At 47.6% G+C, this 20,557-nt stretch overlaps 1 protein-coding gene across 2 annotated transcripts in view; it reads left to right on the top strand.

Annotated features, from left to right (window-relative positions):
- NUP50 (nucleoporin 50) overlaps positions 1–20,557 on the top strand; it is a 58,517-nt gene that overhangs the window by 846 nt on the left and 37,114 nt on the right. Inside the window, exons 2-3 of one of the 2 annotated variants that reach the window (XM_082254891.1) lie at positions 4,388–4,472; positions 6,116–6,189. In XM_082254891.1, the coding sequence (XP_082111017.1) occupies positions 4,469–4,472; positions 6,116–6,189 (78 nt within the window). In that variant the 5' untranslated portion in view covers positions 4,388–4,468. The remainder of the gene's footprint in view (positions 1–4,387; positions 4,473–6,115; positions 6,190–20,557) is intronic. The other variant, XM_082254892.1, reaches the window with a different exon arrangement.

Below are 20,557 nucleotides of genomic sequence, written 5' to 3'. Positions count from 1 at the left end.
GGGTACTGTGTACAGTGTGTACTCTCATTATACAGGCTGGGCACTGTGTACAGTGTCTGCTCTCATTATACAGGCTGGGCACTGTGTACAGTGTCTGCTCTCATTATACAGGCTGGGCACTGTGTACAGTGTCTGCTCTCATTTATACAGGCTGGGCACTGTGTACAGTGTCTGCTCTCATTATACAGGCTGGGCACTGTGTACAGTGTCTGGTCTCATTATACAGGCTGGGCACTGTGTACAGTGTCTGGTCTCATTATACAGGCTGGGCACTGTGTACAATGTCTGCTCTCATTATACTGGCTGGGCACTGTGTACAGTGTGCGCTCTCATTATACAGGCTGGGTACTGTGTACAGTGTGTACTCTCATTATACAGGCTGGGCACTGTGTACAGTGTCTGGTCTCATTATACAGGCTGGGCACTGTGTACAGTGTCTGGTCTCATTATACAGGCTGGGCACTGTGTACAGTGTCTGGTCTCATTATACAGGCTGGGCACTGTGTACAGTGTGCGCTCTCATTATACTGGCTGGGCACTGTGTACAATGTCTGGTCTCATTATACTGGCTGGGCACTGTGTACAATGTCTGGTCTCATTATACTGGCTGGGCACTGTGTACAGTGTCTGGTCTCATTATACAGGCTGGGCACTGTGTACAATGTCTGGTCTCATTATACTGGCTGGGCACTGTGTACAATGTCTGGTCTCATTATACTGGCTGGGCACTGTGTACAATGTCTGGTCTCATTATACTGGCTGGGCACTGTGTACAATGTCTGCTCTCATTATACAGGCAGGGCACTGTGTACAGTGTGCGCTCTCATTATACTGGCTGGGCACTGTGTACAATGTCTGCTCTCATTATACTGGCTGGGCACTGTGTACAATGTCTGCTCTCATTATACAGGCTGGGCACTGTGTACAATGTCTGCTCTCATTATACAGGCTGGGCACTGTGTACAATGTCTGCTCTCATTATACAGGCTGGGCACTGTGTACAGTGTCTGCTCTCATTATACAGGCTGGGCACTGTGTACAATGTCTGCTCTCATTATACAGGCTGGGCACTGTGTACAGTGTGCGCTCTCATTATACAGTCTGGGCACTGTGTACTGTACAATGTCTGCATCTCATTATACAGGCTGGGCACCTCTGTACAGTGTCTGCTCTCATTATACAGGCTGGGCACTGTGTACAATGTGTGCGCTCATTATACAGGCTGGGCATGTAGTCACTGTTTACATCAGGAGTGGACAAAGTAAATGTGGAGTACAGGACCCAGCAGGATTTTTGAAGAGCCAGCTTCATTGATTTAACTTCAGAGATCCAGTTTATAGTCTCTGACCTTGCTGTGTGGATATTGGTCATTATGTACAGACAATTGCTACATTGCATATATAACCCCCGCTTTTATTAAAGCTGTCGTGCACAGTGACTGGTCTGACTTTGCTATGCTTGATACATTAGCTTTGTTTCTTTTTTCAGGCTAATAACATGTTCCAGTACAGAAAACACCTGTTCCTGCTGGAAGTGCAGTGTCCCCGTCACTTCCTCTGAGCTGAACTCTTATACAATGTTATCTTGCTTCTGTAAGACTATATTCACACCTTGGAGTTTTAAACGGTGGGCAGATTTGAGGGAATTCTGCCCACAATTTCAAAGCGGCGAGATATGAAGGACAAATCGCAGAACCCAATTGAGATGCCATTCTTTTTAATAGCACCTAAAATGTTGGTTCAGTTCTGCGATTGATGCATGAAACATGTCGCCCAAAGTTGCTTCTGATCCTTATTTGGGCAACATACTTCACACAATGTGGGTTGCTGCGCAATATATCACGCAACAGGTGTGGTAGAACCGCATCACAATTGTAGGTGCCATTTATATGAATGGCATGTCAAATGTGTAATTCTGCAATTTGTCATTCACACCTCGCCGCTTTGAAATTACTGGGAAAATCGCAGCAAATCTGCCTGCCATTCAAAATGCTGAGTTGTGAATGCAGTTAGTAACTAGACAGTTTTCGATTTGTCTATGGGCAGGCTGGTTGTACTGAAGTCAATCCTCCATCGTTTCTTTTTTTTTTGTGTGATCACAGCTGACAGCGATCATTTTATTCTGGCTGCTGGGAAACATCCCACTCTCAGAACACAATACTGTGTTTGAGGGAATTGAGCAATGTTCTTTCCTTCAACCTGTCTCTGAGCCTGTGTGGGAGAGAGCTGCTGCTCTCGTGCACATACTGGATCCAGATTGGCCTCAGGTAAGTATATATTGGTGGAGGGGGGGGGAAGCAGCCCCAGTTGTGTGTAGAGGTGCACCAATCCGTGTTGAATGCTAGAATCAACATCCAGCGAGACAAAAGTCGGCCGTGTGGAGATATTTCACGCTTGCCACGCCAACTAGTTCAGCTGTTTGCAATGTCTGCAAAGTAAATGTTTCGAGGGGAGGTCTTATTATTACTGCAAAGTACAATACTACCAATTTAATCAAGCACATCCAGAAACACCATGCTAGAAGGTATACCGTTTATTATTAATTCAACAATAGTACCGGATCGGTATCGGGTATCGACAGATAAACAAAACCCAGGCATCGGGACTGAAAAAGTCGGATTGGTGCACCACTAGTTGTGTGTGGGGTTTTTTTTTTTTTTTGTTTTTTAACCTTGATGCAGAGATCGCATGAAGGTTAAAAAAAAGCCTTTAGAGCCACTTTAAGAAAGCATATGGATCATATGAAATATGGTAATGCAGATTTTGCACAATTTACTTGCAATTTCATAGTGTTTTGATAAAATTATACACTTTAGTTTTAAAGCGGTAGTAAACTGCTGAAAAAAAAAAAAACCTGAAAGACGGTAGCATAATGCATACTAGCACATTATAAGATACCTGAGCCCATTTTAAAAACCAAGCGCCCGGTCACTGCTGAGGGAGCTGACCTGTTCCCTGGCGTTTCTTCTGGGTTAGCAGGCTCCGGCTCTGTGAGTGGCCGGAGCCACGATGACGTCCCGTGCGTGGGAGCCCTCTGTTCCGGCAAGGAGCTCTGAAGTTCAGCACAATGCGCTGGACCTTCAGAGCGCTTACGCTGCTGATGTCAGCTGCTGCATGCAAGGTGAATATCTGCTAAACCGTGCAGGTTTAGGATATATTCAGTTTACCTACAGGTAAGCCTTATCATAGTCTTACCTGTAGGTAAAAATCACCAAGCGGGGTATACAACCGCTTTTAAGAGGAACTTCACCCTTCTCTTAAAAAGAACAATTCGGGTAACTTCTATAAATGCTTGTCAATATATAAACAGACCTTTCTAGATAATTGTAGGCTTCTTATTTTTGCACATTTCATTTTTTCTTTTCTTCCCCATTCTTCAAACAGTAGGCATTTTCACTAAGGGCAGATGAAACCATCTCCCTTTACTTCCTGGAACTCGGGGTAAGCCCGCTGGAACATGTGGCAATACACACTATCTTAGGGTGAGGGCAATGGTGATGGCTTCCCAGGATGCATCTGAGGTCCTGGCTACATCACCAATGCCTCACTCAACGAAGAAGTGGCTAAAATATTTGTAAGTAAAAACAAAGGTTTAATGAACGCAAGATGATTTCAGATCTGCATGCAAAACTGCATGTTAATGTGATTTTTAGTGAAAGGGTGAAAGGTTTGCTTTAAGATGTTTGGATGTTCATTATGACATTGCTAGTATTGCCTGAAAATAAAGTCTGCTGCTGTGGCATAACACTTGCCTTAGTAAGGGAAATTGAAACCAGATGAATGACTTTAACAGATGGACTTGAGCATTCAGTTCATAGGTGGTTGTGTGACAATGTGAAGCTAAGTGACTGAGGATGCTGAAGAAAAGTTCTGTATAGTAGTTGGGAGCCATATTTCTCAAGTACCATGCTCTAAATCAATATCTTGCTAAGATCCCAGAAGAAAAAAAATAAACCTTTACGCTCACCACGCATTACAATATAATTGTACATTTCTTGATCTACTAACAATGTAGTGCAAGTGCCTGCCCGATTGGATACAGATTGCTCACTTTAGTAAATCTTAAAGATTGTACAAAAATGTTATGGTATAATCGGGTTGTATTATGTATGGTGACTCCTGGGATGTAAAGATTCCAGAAGCCAATATGCTTATATGATTAGAGCATTTTATTCCTAAAAGATCCCCAAAGGGCACATTTTGCTAATTTTAATAAACACAGGTGGGGGCAAAGGGAGTTAGTCTCTTTAGTAGTCAAGGTTTGTATAATATTCTGCTGGTTCCCTGGCTTCTACGGTGCTCTGCAAGGTATATACCTTAGCATGTACGCCGATCAGCCATACAACCACTGACAGGTAAAGTGAATAACCTTGATTATCTCGTTACAGTGGCGTCTGAAACTGGGTGGGATATAGTAGGCAGCAAGTGAACATATTGTCCCTGAAGTTGATCTGTTGAAAGTAGAAAAAATGGGTAAGTGTAAGGATTTGAGCACCTTTTGACAAAGGGCCGAATTGTAATGGCTAGACAACTGGGTCAGAGCAACTTCAAAATTGCAGCTCATGTGGATTGTTCCTGGTCTGCAGTGGTCAGGACCTACCAAAAGTGGTCCAAGGAATGTGACCGGGTCATTGATGCATGTGTGGAGCAAAGGCTGGCCCATGTAGTTCAATGTGATAGAACAGCTACTGTAGCTCAAATTGCTGGTCCTAATGGAAAGATGTCAGAACAGTGCCATGGCTTGTGTGTGGTGCTGTGTAGCTACAGGCTGGTCAGGCTGCCATGTTCACAGCATGGCAACGTGGGCATCGGAACTGGACCACTGAACAATGGAAAGGTGGCCTGGTGTAATGGATTCAAAATGGTTTGAGAGATGCAATTTCCAAGTGTTTATTTGGCCTCCAATCTCCAGATCTCAATCCATTGAGCATCTGGGATGTGCTGGAAAAACAGTTTAAACCCTTAGGACTCCACCTCGTAACTTACAGAACCTAAAGCCCATTTTTGAGCAAAATTCCTCCCCCCCCCCCCCCCCCATGCAGCGAGGCTGTGCCCGCACTGCATTGGGCAACTTTTTTTTTTTCTAGGGGTGAGCACAAAGCTTATACTCTCTTTATTCCCCAGTCCTCTGAATAACGGTGTTTCCCCACGGTCCAGCGGTGCACTGTTCCTGTCTTTGGAACATGCTCTGGATTGCAGAGGTCAGGAACAGTCCACTTTAAAGGCCAGTGTGGCGTGGAGGTGGTCTTGTGTGGGGTGGATCAGGTAGGTAAATCTCTGCTATCCTCACCCCTAGAATAAAACAAGTTGTTAACTATGGGCAAAATTGATTTTGTTTTTCCAATACAGTGGGGCTGTGCCCGGACTGCACAGGAAAAAAATATTTTGCTCGGAGTTCAACGTTAAAGGATCTGCTGCTGATGGCTTGATGCAGATACCACAGCATACCTTCAGGGGTCTAGTGGAGTCCATGCATTGATGGGTTAATGTGGGTGGTCATAATCTTTTAGTTGATTGGTGTAGGCAGCTCTGGGTTCTTGCTTTCAATTTTTCCTGTCACATTAGTGGTTTAAAGTGACCACAGCATTGCCTCTGAGCAGGGGATTACAGAGCAATCATATTTGTCAGTCTGCTTCAGGGTGGAATTGCATCTTCTTCTCATCACACATGATCTGGGGATCTACAGCCTCTATGGCTGCAGGGGGCAGGGTTGGAAGCAATAGACCTAGTTATTTACAAAGCTCAGTCTTATTACCCCTGACTGGGATTCACCCCTGTTGGACTACAGAACATTGTCTCTTTATGAAGGAACTGTTCTGTAGTAAAGCAGTGGAGAACTGGGTAGGACTTATACACTGCTTGGTATTTTAGTGCAGCAGTGAAGGTGTTTTCGGCTCATGTCTGGGTTTCTGCCAGTATCTACTAGAATTTTTCTCCACTTTGCAGCTTTTTTATAGGATGTACTCTTGTGTAATGTTGCTCAAATGTACGCTTTAATTGTGTTCAGCAGAATTGCCTATACAGCTGTGGAAGTGTTTTGTTTTTTTTGTTTGCAGGTTTTTCTGTTGCTGTATATTTGAAAAACAAAACTTATTTCTGAACCATCCCTTTTGCAGGCAAAATGGCAAAAAGAGTAGCTGACAAGGAGCTGACTGACCGCAATTGGGATCAAGAGGAGGAGGCGGAGGATGTGAGTGAGCTTTTTACATGGGGATGGTTGTTGTTTGTAGGGCTCTTCAATGCTTTTGCTCTTTATCAACATTCAATGATCTTTGTGAAAGAACTTCCCATTCCAGGCAAAGTATTTATTCTAGACTGCAGGGGAATCTCCATTGACTATAAAGTGGAATTGAACTCAAAGGCCTCATCATGCACTCTGGACATTTTTTTTTCAGCTGCTCCTAGGAGTGGCTTGTGTTTTTTTTTTTTTTTTTTTTTTTTTTTTTTTTTTTTTCTGTTTTAGAGACCTTTAAAAAAAACCTACAGCCAGTGCATCCAGGAGTTTTGGCAGAAAAAGGGAATGTAAACGCATCTAATTGCTAGGCGTGTAGTGATTGAACGTTCATTAATATCAAAGCCAGAATAATTTATATCCAATGGCTTTTTTCCTTCACACAAGCTAACTCAGTTTTTATTTTGTATAGAGGTGTATAGGACCCAAGCATTTCTGTGTGTGATCGGCTTGTCCTAGATGCAGTAGCTCGGGGTCCCTGATACACTATTATGGCTCTACCCAATGCTCCAGAGGTATTGGGCGGATGGGATTTTTTATGTGAATCTTCCAGTGGATCCTCCTTTGTTTACTGGGCTAGGTTTACTGTTCAGTGTATAAGCCACCAAAGCGGATTACTGCTATACGTGCGTGGTTTGTGGCTTGAAGACAAATTGCCTAAGTGGACCTCCCCCTATCCTCCAACCATATCTGACTGGATATTTGATCTTAAGTGCATTTCAAATGAGACCTTTATTTTCTTTCTTAGAAACTGATCTATGAGGTTTGACTTGATTTGGTCACCATGGTTAGCCATTATGAGTCCAGTACCGAACTAGGTTGCAGGCTGTTTTACTAAAAGCTGTTTTGTTTAGGTCATTAAAGCGTAACTCCATTTTTGTTGAGAAAAAAACATTCACCTCTGGGTAATCTACTTACATTACAAGGACAACAAACCTTTGTTGCAGATTCCTACCTTTTTTTGTTATTCTGAAGAAATCACTGTTTCTCTATGCTTAGTGAGTCTAATGGGAGTGGTTTCATAATGATCATTCAGCTGTGCAGCTGCAGGACACTAATGAGGAAAGCTGCTGGGCCTGCATCCCTTTAGACATGTTCCTATTGGGAATATCTCACCAAAAATGACATTTCTCTTTCGTTCGTTGACAGCCACAGCTCTCCATTATTCAGAACCATAGGGTTATATTGCCCCCTACAGGAGGAGGACACTAGGCAGAAAAAAAGACTTGGTTATGCCTATGGGCAGTCCCAGATGGTATACTCCTGCTCTCTGCTATAGGGCTTCAGTTTTTGTCCGCCTAGTCAGGAGTAAGGACCTAGTTCCTGCCAGGATCTCTGGTCCTGGAAATTATTTCCTTTTTTTTAAATGGCTTTTCTCTTTCGTTCTTTGACGGACACAACTCCTGATTTTTCTTCACCATTGGGTTATACTGCCCCCTACAGAAGTAGGACACTAGGCAGGAAAAAGCTTGACTAAGTTTATGGGCAGTCCCAGGGTATATACACCGACACTCAGCTATAGGCACTCAATTTCTTTTCTGCCTAGTTCTTTGTTGGGATCTCTGGTCCTGGCAATTTTTTTCATTTTAAAGGAATTTTTTTCCTCTCATCTTGTTCCTGTGAGAACAATCAAGTGCCGTACTGGGCGATTAACTAAATAATATAGATCCTTAGGGTCCAGCCAGGGAGCACGTACAGACCGCAGCTCTGTACTAGGTTGGCCGCGACCTAGCCCCACTGGACAGGGGCTGACCTGCGAGTTAAACGCCTCACGAGGTTGCATAAGACTGGGTCTCGTGGCGTTCCTCCTGGTCAACAATTCCCCCCCATTTTGATAGTGAGGAGGTTCTGTCTGGAGTGGTGCCTGCCTGATTCCTGGTATGGTGAGTAGCTTTCCCTTTTGTGGTTCCTAAATTCTTTGTGGTGAGGTACCCCCTTTGAGTAGTCTCTCCTCAAGAAATGGCCTGTTCACCAGTGGTGGACCCCCCTGTCTCCTGGTTGAGCACAGCAACTAGGCTTCCAGTAGAGGAATGTTGGATTTTTTTTTTTTTAATAAGATCCGGCTGACGGGAAGGCAGAGTCTGTGGCTCGCAATGTGTTCTCTTTTGCTGGCCATGCGCTTGGGCCAGTACTGCCCATTATCCTTGTGTTGTAAACAATGAGTGGGCTAAGCTTTTGTGCCATGACCTAGAGGATGATCGGATTCCTTCTGCCTTTGCCGAGTAGCAGACCAATTGGTCTAGGGGCTGCAGTTTGTCTGCGATGCCTCTTCGGGTGTGGCTCCCCTGATTTCTAAGCACCATTGCCGAAACAGATAGCTTAGGCGTGCAGAAAAACTTCGGACTGATTAACCCTTTTAAGGCCATCCAGGCTACCCTGGATGACATAATTAAAACAGTGTTCTAGCTGTGGAAAAAAATAAGTCAGCAGCTACAAATACTGTAGCTTCTGACTTTTAATATATAGACACTTACCTGTCCAGGGAGCCCCGCAATGTCAGCACCAAAGCAGACTTTTGGATCGGCTGCTGGGTGGTGCTGCCGCCATTCATTCTTGGGGGAAACTGGGAAACCAGCAATGAAGCCTTTCGGCTTCACAGCCGGTTCCCTACTGTGCATGTGCGAAGCGTGGTGCACATTCTCATTGGCTCAGCAGTGGAAGGAGAAAGGGGACCCAACTTCTTCTAAAGGACGGTGCCACAGCGCTGTCTCCCGGAAGTGGGGAAGGGTACCTGGTCAAAAAGGTGCCAAATGTGGCACCGGATGGGGGGAGGAAACAGATGAGTGGAGGTCCACTTTTGGGTGGAACTCTGCTTTAGAGTACCTTTCATCCACAATCTCAGAAGAGAAAAGAACTTTGTCGCAGATGTTTTTTTTTTTTTTTTTTTTTTTCGTCCCTCGGAGTCCATTGACAAGGGTTCAAAGCCTTTAAGTCTTCCTCGGGAGCTTCCAAGTTTCCCTGGTTTGGCAAGCAGAGAGCGGGATTCTCCGGACCCGCAAACAAGGCTCCATCAGCATGGTGTGCCTGGAGTGGGGGGGACGTCTTCACTGGTTTCCAGGCTCGTGGACCTCCTTGGTAAACGACTGACGGGTCTCCCGAAATGATATTGTCCGGTTATAAGATAGTTTAGGTCTTGCCCTCCGGAAAAGTTCTTCTCTTCCAATGTGCTTCTGTTCCCGGACCGATTGCAAGACCTGTTGCTTCAGGGTGTGATTGTCCTGGTTCTAGTATCGGATAGGTTTCAGAGTTTTTACTCAAACTTGTTCATGGTCCCAAAGGAGGGAAAGGTTTTTCCAGTTCTGGACCTCAAGGCCCTGAACTGCTTTGTGCAGGTACAGAAGTTCATAATGTAATCTATTCGCACGGTGGTGGCATCCCTTCATCAGGGGGACTTTCTTCTCCCATCGACATCAAGGATGCTTACCTGCATATTCCAATATGTGCACAACACCATCACGTCCATTTTGCTGTGGGAGAAGAGCATTATGAGTTTGTGGCGTAACCCTTTGGTCTCGTCTCCGCTCCTTGGGTCCTCACAAAAGTGTTGGCCCCGGTTCTGGCGTTACTACGTCAGTGGAGGATAGCGGTACTAGGCTATCTGAACGACCTCCTCTTGCGAGCATTGTCCTCTGCTGCCTTGGTGGACAATGTGGAGATCCCTAGCCAGACCATGAATGAGTTTGGTTGGCTTCTAAACTACCAGAAGTCTGCTCGGAGTTCATCCAGAATATTGGATTATCTTGGTCTGACTCTGGATTCAGCTCTAGCCAGAGTATTCCTTCCTCTGGAAAAACTCTAGATGTTGCATGCTGCAATTCATCTACTGCTGTCCAGCAGATGGTCCGACCTACGAGGAGGTTCAGTTTGCCCAGTTTCATACAAGGTCTTTTCAAAAGGAGATCCTAAAGAAAAGTGTCATGTGTCTGAGGTCTCTGAACAATCAGATTCAGGTGAGCTGTGAAACCAGGGTGTCCCTGGTCTGGTGGCTTTGCTCTGGCTCTTCGGTTGGGCAAATCCTTTCTTGTATTGGAAAGTGATCACCACGGATGCCAGTCTGTCCGGGTGAAGTGAGAACCTGGACATGTTTTGTCATAGATTTCTCCAATGGGGCACTCCCATGGGGCACTCCCAAGGTGGATCTGTTGGCATTCCAGCACAACAGAAAGATAGAGACTTGTGGAATGGTCACAGGATTCTCTGGTGGCCCCGTGGGTCAGTATCATCTGATCTATGCCTTTCCTTCTGCTGCTGCTTTTGCGTAGGATCGAGGCAGAGGGGATTCCGGTCAGTCTGGTGGCCCCGGACTGGCCTGACTGGTCTGGGTATGCTGACCAGGTGCGACTGGTCACGGCCGTCCTTTTGGAGACTGCCATTCAGGGAGGATTTCTCGTCCCAAGGGCCAATCGTCTATCCTGCTTTAGTCACTGGCTTTGATGGCCTGGCTGTTGATAGCCAGGTGCTGAAGGAAAGACATTCACCTGGGTTGGTTATTCTGACACTGCTGAGGGCTAGGAAGTCTACATCTAGGAAGATTAACCATCGTATGCAAAAAGCTTACATTCCGTGGTGAGTCGATCAGGGTTCACCCTTGTTCTTTTTCGGTGGCTCCGATTTTGACTTTCCTTCAACGAGGTGTCGAGCAAAAATTGGCCTACCAATGTCTTGCACGTTTCGCAGCCCAATTTGTTCTGGGAGGCGGGCAAGGCATACCTCCGTGGCAAAATTATATCCTATGCATCGGCTTATAGAAAACACGCTTCTAAAAGCTATCACCGGGCAAGTGAACGGCTCAGGCTGGCCCAACGTATGTTGCTGACCAGATTCACCCGCACATCGTCAGGAATGGACCTTAGCCAAGCAGGCCTTTGACACGTGGGCGGATAACTTGGAAAACATTAAACGCGCTCGTTTCTCGGCCATGATGCATAAATTTGGGAACAAGGCCGGCAAACTTCTGGCTAGATTATGCGGGGCGCCCTATAAACCCACACATATTGCTTCCCTTCGCAACTCCTCAGGCATCACTGTATCCACCCCCCTTGGAGGTAAAGAAGACTGAGGGACTTTTATGCTTCCCTGTACTCCCCTGACCACTTTGACCGCCAAGCCCGTTTTTTTTGGAAAATGCTACTCTTCCTAAAATTTCTCCGTCACAATTGTCATTTAACGCTCCAGTGACCCTTCTGGAGATCCAGGACACGGTAAAACTCCTCGCCCCGAACAAAGCCCCAGGCCCGGATGGCCTTACCGGGGAATTTTATAAAACAACTATAGAGGTTATTGGCCCTACCCTACTAGAGGTTTACTCTGCCCTATGGACCGGAGGATTATACCCTCCCACTGGAAATCAGGCCATAATAAAATTATTGGCAAAAAAAGGGAAAGATCCCTTGGAACCAGGGTCTTACCGGCCGATTTCCCTGCTAAACCTGGATGTCAAAATCCTGTCTAAAATTCTAGCTTCCCGTCTAGCCCAAATTATGCCATCCCTGATACACCCAGCTCAATCGGTATTTACCAAGGGAAGATCGGCCGCCTCCAATATCCGTAAGGTTCTTTTGGCATTGGAACAGGCTAGGGTCTCCTCGGGGGGGGGGGGGGGGGGGGGGACCTGGCTATCGTCACCCTGGACGCGGAGAAGGCTTTTGACAATGTGAACTTTGATTGGTTATCCATGGTTTTGGCTTAGTTTGGCTTCTCGGGACTGTTCACTCAAATTGTCGAAGCTATGTATGCCTCTCCTGCGGCCCGGTTGTGGGTGGCTGGGTCCCTCACCGAGGAGTTCCGCTTATTCAAGGGCACGAGACAGGGGTGTCCCCTGTCTCCCCTACTCTTTAATCTGGCCCTGGAACCCCTGTCCAGGTTCCTGTTGGATAAGGCGCCGCTCCATGGTATTATGATTGGTTCAAGTGAGCTATGTCTGTCCCTTTTTGCGGACGATGTGCTAATTTTTACCAGAAACCCCCTCTCCGATATGCGTACCATCGTTTCTATTTTTGACAGATTTAAACTTTGTTCGGGACTGCGGATAAATTACGCTAAAAGTGAAATCCTCCCCCTAGGTAACATGCCCCCTCCCGCCTGGGCTGCCACCTCTCCCTTCACTGTCGCTCACTCACACAGAACGTATCTAGGTATTAAAGTAGGCAAAATCCCATCTTCTATCTATACCTTGAACTATCCTCCTCCTTTTCCAAAAGATTTCTCGTGAACTGGATAGTTGGATGGATCTGCCTCTCTCGCTCCTGGGGCGATGCCACTTGGTGAAAATGGTCAGCTTCGCACGGTTGCTGTACCCGTTGCAAACACTCCCCTTGTTGTTAAAACATAAGGATATCAAACTGCTGACCACCAGCATATCCGAATTTGTATGGCGAAGCAAAAGACCCCGTATATCTTTTAATAAACTCTGTCTTCCCAGGAGCGAGGGTGGTGCTAGTCTTCCTGATATCAGGTTATACAATTTGTCATGCCTTCTTAGAATATCCCTAGATTGGCTCTCGGAGTCCTCTCACTACTCAAATTTTATATTGGAGTCGCAGATGTCCACTCCCTTTTCGCTGGCAGCTCTTACATGTCAAATGGAAATCCATGCCTCCAGCACTTCAACACAGTGTGCTTTTACGGGACACAGTGATTGCCTGGAGGGTACTTACCTATACAGGGCAACCCCGCCTTTATCCCAGGAATACATTCGGACTACTTTACTCTATGGCAAAGGAAAGGCCTGTTGAAGTTCGTGGATCTCTGTGACCACGCCACGGGCAAACCCCGTTTAATACAAGAAGTCTTGGACACTTACCAGTTACCTGCTTCTCACTTTTTTCCTATACTGCAATGTCAAAGCTTCATCCGCTCATCCGGTACCACCTCTGCAAACAGGTTCCGCGATCCTCTGCTGGACCCCTTAATGCACTCGGGGACTTATAGTATATCTGACATTTACAAACCCTTCCAGAAACTTGCGTCCATTCACCACGCTAGTTCCTCGGCGGCCAATTGGGCCAAGGACTTTCCCCTGGAGGATCTGGTCACAAAACTATTTCAAGGATATAAACACACCCTTCGCCTGACACCCAACGAAACATGGAGGGAAACGCAGTTAAAAATTCTTCACAGAGCGTATATTCCTTTCACGACAACCGGCAATGCTCCTCTTGCACGCCTATGCCCTTACTGCAGCACTAACCGTCCATCACTACACCACCGATTCTGGTCTTGCTCTTTTATTTCAACCTTCTGGGACCAGGTTCTGGCGCTAATACAACGGGTCACGCTTCTTCAGCTACCAAAGGACCCTTTACTGCTTATCTTTGGATATTGGGACAAACATCTACAGATATGGACTAGCCGCCCTTCCCCCCCCCCCCCCCCCCCCCCCACGCAGCTGGATCCTCACCTGCCTATTAATAGCTCGCAGAGTTATTCTTGCCAATTGGTTTACAACTGTGTGGGCCCATCAGTATCCCAAGTACGTCGTGAACTCTTAAGCCTTATGACTAAAGACCGGCTCAACATGGACTCCAACCTTCCATCCTCAGCTGATCGTTTCTCAAGCAAATGGCAGGATTTTCTAGATTCGCTACCCAAAAATGTCAGCAATGCTCTGGTAGTAGACGACTTTGTATATGCTGCTCCAGGGTAGGGAATTTTGTGCTGTAGCTTAGGTGTCTTCTTCATCATCTTTTTACCTCACCTACACCCTCCCCCATACCCCTTCCCCTCCATTTTTGATCCGCCTTCTTTTCCTTCTTCCCAATGTTCACCCCCCAGGGCATCAAAGCCTATATCAAGAGTAAAAGATCCATCCAACTAGGGTTCTAGTATGACAGTTTCATTTGATTTTGTAATGTTTATGTGATGTTCTCCCCCCGGGTCAGATATGAGCTCTGCCCTTGCTCGGCATCTGGCTCCGAAAAAAGGTTAAAATGTATTGCTCAATGATATCTCTTGTTGTGAATGTACCGCACATTGAATTTAATAAAGTTTCTTTAAAAAAAAAAAAAAATTGGCCTACAATCAAAGGCCAGGTGTCGGCCTTTGCAGTCTTTCAACTCAAGGGGTTCAACATCTGACTCCACCGGTGCGGTCTCCTCTTCTGCCATGGGATCTCTAGAAGCCTCCCTTTGACAGTGTTCAGGATATTCTCCTGCTTGCGCTGTCCCAGAAGGCTGCCTTTTTGTGGTGGCTATCACCTTTGCTCGCAGGGTGTCAGAGTTGGCAGCGTTATCTTGTCGTACCCCTTACTGGTGGTCCACAAAGAGGAGATGGTTCTTCACCTATGTCTGTTGTGCTTTCCTAAGGTAGTCTCTGATTTTCATTTGAATAAAGACATTGTGTTACCTTCCCTGTGTCCCAGGCCCAAACATCCTAAGGTATTTGCTTTACATACCTTGGATGTAGTTCTGGGTATTTGGCAGCCACAGGGTGAGTCTTTTCGGAGGTCAGACTCCCTGTTTGTCATCAGACGGGCCAAAACAAGGGTTGTCCGCTTCTGCGACCATTTCCAGATGGATCAGACAGACTGACTCAGACCTATCAGGGGTCAGGTTCCTCCTTTTCCTGTCACGGCGTACTCTACTCGTGCACTTAGTCTTTCTTGGGCCTTTCGTCATCAGGCGTCGGTGGAGCAAGTTTGCACGACGGCCACTTGATCGTCGGTGCACGCTTTCACTAAATTCTATAAAGTGGATGTGTTTGGCATTTGCGGATACGTCCTTTGGCCGCAAGTTTTGCAGGCTGCTTTTTAGAGGGTCGTTTACCTCTTTGAGGGGTATATTGTTCAGGTTGGCTCCAGTTTTTGTTGAGCTCCTATTTTTTTACCTGGTTGGCTATTTGTATTAGCCTTTTTGGGTCCCACCCCTTGTTTGGTACTACTCGGGGACGTCTCTGCTTCTGAATAATGGAGAGCTGTGTCTGTCAATGAATGAACGAAAGAAAAAAAAAAATGGGGATTTTTGTACTTGCCGTAAAACCCATTTCTCTGAAGTTCATTGATGGACACAGCACCCACCCCTCTATGGAGTTTTAATACTTCTGACACTGCTTGTTACTAAACTGAAGACCTAAAGCAGAGAGGGGGGTATATCACCTGGGACTGTCCATAGGCGTAGCCAAGCCTTTTTTCTGTCCTAGTGTCCTACACCTGTAGGGGGCAATATAACCCTATGGTTCTGAATAATGGAGAGCTGTGTTCATGAACTCAGAGAAATGGATTTTTATGGAAAGTAAAAAAAAAAAAAAATCCCATTTTTCTCTCGTTGACTGACACAGCTCCTGATCTTAACCATTGGGTTATACTGACCCCTACAGGAGTAGGACACTAGGCAGGAAAAAAATTGTTCACCCATGGCAATCCCTCTCTGCTATAGCCACTCAGTGTGGTGTTTTTTTTTTTTTTTTTTTTCCCTGCCTAGTCGGGTGTAAGGACCTAGTTCCTTGCTGGGATCTTTGGTTATTTTTTTTTTTTTTCTGTAAGATCTACAATCCACTGTCGGACTGGGCGACGGGCTGGATAATCTAGATCCAGTGGTCACCCCAGTCTGGCCAGCGAGTGTGCGCAGACCTCATCTCCACTCTAGGTCGGCTGCAACATAGCCCCACTGAACCTGGCCTGCGAGTAAAACTCCTTTTGTGAGGTTGCATATGACCAGGTCTCGGTCCGGCTCGCAGCATTCCTCCTGGCTGACCGCCCCCCCATTTAGATGGAGGGGTTCTGTCTGGAACGGTGCCCGCCTGGAGGTTTTGGGGGTGGACATGGGCCCCTTTTTAAGACGGTCGGACCCCCAGGTTCCCTACCTTCCCGCAGGCACCCCCCCCTTGTAGAGTCCTTTATCCTGCCCCCCCCCTTCCACATAATGCTGGGTCTGTTTGGGGGGTCTGGCCACTTTTTTGGGGTTGGGGCAGGGCACTTACTGGCGATGGGGGATGCACCTCACGCGACCGGACGATCGTCTGTGTTGGGGGGGTTGTACCTGGTGGTGGGGGGGCTCCTGCCAGGGCCCTCGGTCCTGCCTGGATCTGTCCTTGAAGCCTGGCCTCCCAATCCCAGGTCCCTGTATGCCTCCTGGTGCTGCCATTTTGTTGTAGCCTGTGTTATACACGACGCCCATGTTTGAGTAGTTCGGCCATTTTGCTGTGGTTTGCTATTGAAAATAGCAGAGGCCATGACAGTGGTGTGGCGATTTCAGCGGTGGGAGCCCCTCCTCATCTGCTGACTCCTGGATCATTTTACTTCCTGATTGCCACACGTGTAGTGTTGATCATCCTGGGGGCTGCAGGTGGTGAGTCTGGTGGGGTCCTCCCCCCTCTGCTGAGGATAAGGGGTTGTCCCTTAGCAGTGGTTTACACTTTTTTTCTTTGTGGGGTCCCCCTGGTGACTCATGGAGTCTTTGGAGCACATCTCCCCAACTGATCCCCTCTCAGGCTCCCGGTCCCTCTCGGTCCCAACCATCCATCCATGCACTGACGGCAGTCTTGGAGTCCCTTGTGTCCCGGGTGGTGGTGGCTTTCGGGCGACAGGCTGGCAAAAAGAAATGCCCCCCCCCCCCAATCCTGCACCTCATCTCTCGTTATCCAGACGCGGTCACTCTGTAGGCTCTGCAACCACGCACCTGAAATCCTCCGATAGTGAGGCTGATTCCTATACGTCTACGACCGTGCACAAAAAGGCAGTAGTGGATGCATTGATTGTATCTGCTTGAAACCCTGAAGATGGAGGACACAGGTGAAGCTGCGACAGAGGCGCAAGTACCCTTTCACACTCACAAGCCATCCAGAGCGGCAAGGGTTTCCTTTTCCTGCCTATTTTGACTTATTTGTCACTAAAGAGAGAGGACAACCTAAGTGCCCCCCCTCCCGTGGAACCATTAAGCGCTTTATTAGGTGTTACCCCTATGGGGAGTCCCTTAGGAAGTTGACTGTGCCACTGGTGGTAGACTCTCCAGTTTCCATATAAACAAGGCAACCATGATTCCGGTTGAAGAGTCCCCAGCCTTTAAGGATCCGGCTGACCGTAAGGCAGAGGCTGTGGCCCGCCATATGTTCACTCTGGCTGGTTTAGCAATGAAGCTGGTATTCACCATTGCCCTAGTGTCGCAAACTCTGACTCTGATGCCTCTTTGGATGCGCCTCTCCTGATGGCTCACCTCTGTTTTGGCAGGTCTTTTGGGGTGTCTTTTGGCTCAAGTGCTGGTCTGCGGATCAGACTTCAAAAAAGACCTTGACATCTTCGATTTCAAGGCGATTGCCTGTTTGGAGCTACCCTGGGTGACCTCATTAAAGGTCTCACAGGGGGGAAGAGTACTTTTCTTCTGCAGGCTACTAAGGGCAAGGAACCTCGTCAGACGTGGGCCTTCTCAGCTCATAAGTTTGTTTGTTTTTTTTTCGTCCCTCAGGGTTGACTGACAAGGACTCGAAGACTTTCAGGGCCTCTTCAGGAGGATCCAAATGAACCTGGTCTGGCAAGCCAAGATCTTGCTTCTCCAGACCTGTGGACAAGGCTACTTCAGCATGGAAGGTGCACTCTCACCTGTATCGGGGGTGTGGGGGACGTCTTTGCTGGTTTCTGTACATGTGGATTTCCCTAGTGCAAGACAAGTGGGTCCACTAAGTCATTCGATCCGGCTACAGGATCGAGCTTCACTCTTGTCCCCAGCAAGGTTTTTTGGCTTCCAACTTGCGCCTGTCCCCCAGACTGCTTACACGGCCTGTTTGGGGCGGTACAAGACCTCCAAGGGGTGATTGTCCCGGTTCAGACTTCAGAAAATTTTCAGGATTTTTACTCAAACCTGTTCAGTCCCAGGAAGGAAGGCAAAATGCGTCATCTTGGACCTCAAGGTGCTAAACTGCTTTGTGCGGGTACAGAAGTTCAGAATGGAGTCCATTAGGACGATGGTGGCATCCCTTCATCGGGGGGGATTTCCTCACCTCCTTTTGAGATTTGAGATCAAGGATGCCTATCTTTACATCCCAATATGTGCCAGTCACCAGCGTTTTTTCTCTGCTTTGTTGTGGAAGAGGAGCATTATCAGTTTGTGGCGTTACCCTTTGGTCTCGCCTCGGGTCTTCACAAGTGTTAGCCCTGGTGCTAGCCTTGCTATGCCAACGGAGGATCATGGTACTGGGCTACTTGGACGATCTCCTCTGCGAGCGGAGTCTCCCTCTGCTCTGGTGGACAACCTGGAGATTACAATCCGGACTCTGCGGGTGTTCAGCTGGATTCTGAACTTTCAGAAGTCTGCTCTGGTTCCCTCCACAAAGCTGGACTATCTGGGCCTTAACAAGAGTGCTCCTTCCTCTGGACAAACTGCAGGCTGCAACTTGTCTCCTGCTGTCCAACAGGTGGTCTTCTCTCCATCTTCTCTCCAGTCTTGCATGCGGGTGTTGGTCCTGATGGTTTCTACCTTTTTTTTTTTGAGGCGGTTCCATTTGCACAGTTCCATACTAGGTCACTGCAAAGGGAGATTCTAACCAAAAGGGACAAGACTCCCGGTCTCTGGAATATCCAATCCGGCTGATTCGGGGAATGAGCGAGTCCTTGATATGGTGGCTTCGTTTTCTGGTGCTTCGGCTGGGAGAATCCTTCCTCCCCTTGTATTGGACAGTGGTCACCACGGATGCCAGCCTGTCCGACTGGGGAGGTGTCCTCGGCAAGCATTCTGATCAGGGGATATGGATGCTAGAAGAGTTCAGACTACCGATCAATGTCTTGGAACTCCCAGCGATCTAGATCATTGAACGGATCGTCTACAGGGTTGTCCAGTGCACATTCAATTGGACAATGCCGGGGCCTTAGCTTATGTCAATCATCAGGGAGACACAAGTGTCCTGGCATCTCTGGAGGTAGCCGGCATTCTAAGGTGGGCATAACAGATCGTTCCAGCCCTCTCCGCCGTACACATTTCCGGGATGAAAATTGGCAGGCGGATTATCTCAGTTGGCAGGCGTTGAACCACGGGGAGTGGTGTACCTTCATCCGGAGGGGTTTCATCAACTGTCTCCAGTTGGGCACTTCCAAGGTGAATCTGTTGGCATCTCGGCTCAACAGAAAGGTGCAGAGGTTTGTGGCTTGGTCACGGGATCCTCTGGCGGATGCCACAGATGCGCTGGTGGCCCTGTGGGGGTCAGGATCATCTGATTTACGCCTTCCCTCCTCTCAAGCTTCTGCCAAGACTTCTACACAGGATCAAGGAAGAATAGGTTCCTTTCATCTTAGTGGCTTCGTACTGGCCTCCCCAGGCTTGGTACGCCGCTCTGGTGCGGCTGGTCGCCGTTGTTCCTTGGAAGCTACCTCTCAGCGAGGATCTGCTGTCCCAAGGACTGATCTTCCATCTTGCTTTACAGTTGCTGGCTTTGACCGCTTTTCTGTTGAACGCCAGGTGCTGATGGATAGAGGTTTGTCTAAATCTGTGATTCCAATGCTGCTAAAAGCTAGGAAATCTACTTCTAGGAAAATCTATCCTCGTACATGGAAGACTTTCATTGCGTGGTGTGAGTCTCTTGCTCTTTTTTTCGGTGGCTCGGATCTTGACCTTCCTTCAAGAGGGAGTTGAGCAGAAACTGGCTTTGAGTACTATCAAGGGTCAGGTGTCGGCCCTTGGTGCATACTTTTCCTCAGGGAGTTAGGCACTTGACCCCTCGAGTGCGGTCTCTGTTGCTGCCTTGGGACCTCAATTTGGTGTGCTGTCCTCCAGAAGCCTCCCTTTTGAGATTCTTCGGGAGATTCCCCTGCTTAGGCTGTCCCAGAAGGCTGTCTTTTTGGTGGCTTTCACCTCTGTGTGCAGGGTGTCGGAATTGGCGGCGCTACCCTGTCCACCTTGGTGGTTCAGTGATAAGGTTGTTCATCGCCCCTGTCCGTCGTTCCTTCCTCAGGTTGTCTCTGATTTTCATTTGAATAAAGACATTGTTTTGCCATCCCTGTGTCCCAGGCCAAAACATCTGAAGAAAATTGCTTTGCATGCCTTGGATGTGGTCCAGGCGATTAGGGTGTACCTCTCCGTTTTGTGTTTACAGATGGGCCTCAGAAAGGGTTGTCAGCTTCCTCTGTGACCATTTCCAGATGGATCAGACAGGCGGTGATTCAGGCCTATTCCATCGAGGGTCAGGTTCCTCCTTTTCTTGTCAAGGCGGACTCTACTCTGGCGCTCTGTGCCTCCTGGGCCTACCGTCATCAGGCGTCTGTGACGCAGGTTTGCAAGGCGGCCACCTGGTCGTTGGTGCACATGTTCACAAAGTTCTATAAAGTGGATGTGTTGACATCTGCAGGTGCTTCCTTTTGGCTGCAAGGTTTTGTAAGCTGCTGTTAGAGGACCTGATCCTCTTGAGT

Source organism: Pelophylax lessonae, assembly GCF_965119305.1.
Source record: "Pelophylax lessonae genome assembly, chromosome: 4".
NCBI classification, from domain to species: Eukaryota; Metazoa; Chordata; class Amphibia; order Anura; family Ranidae; genus Pelophylax; species Pelophylax lessonae.
This window is presented reverse-complemented; position numbering and strand designations above follow the sequence as displayed.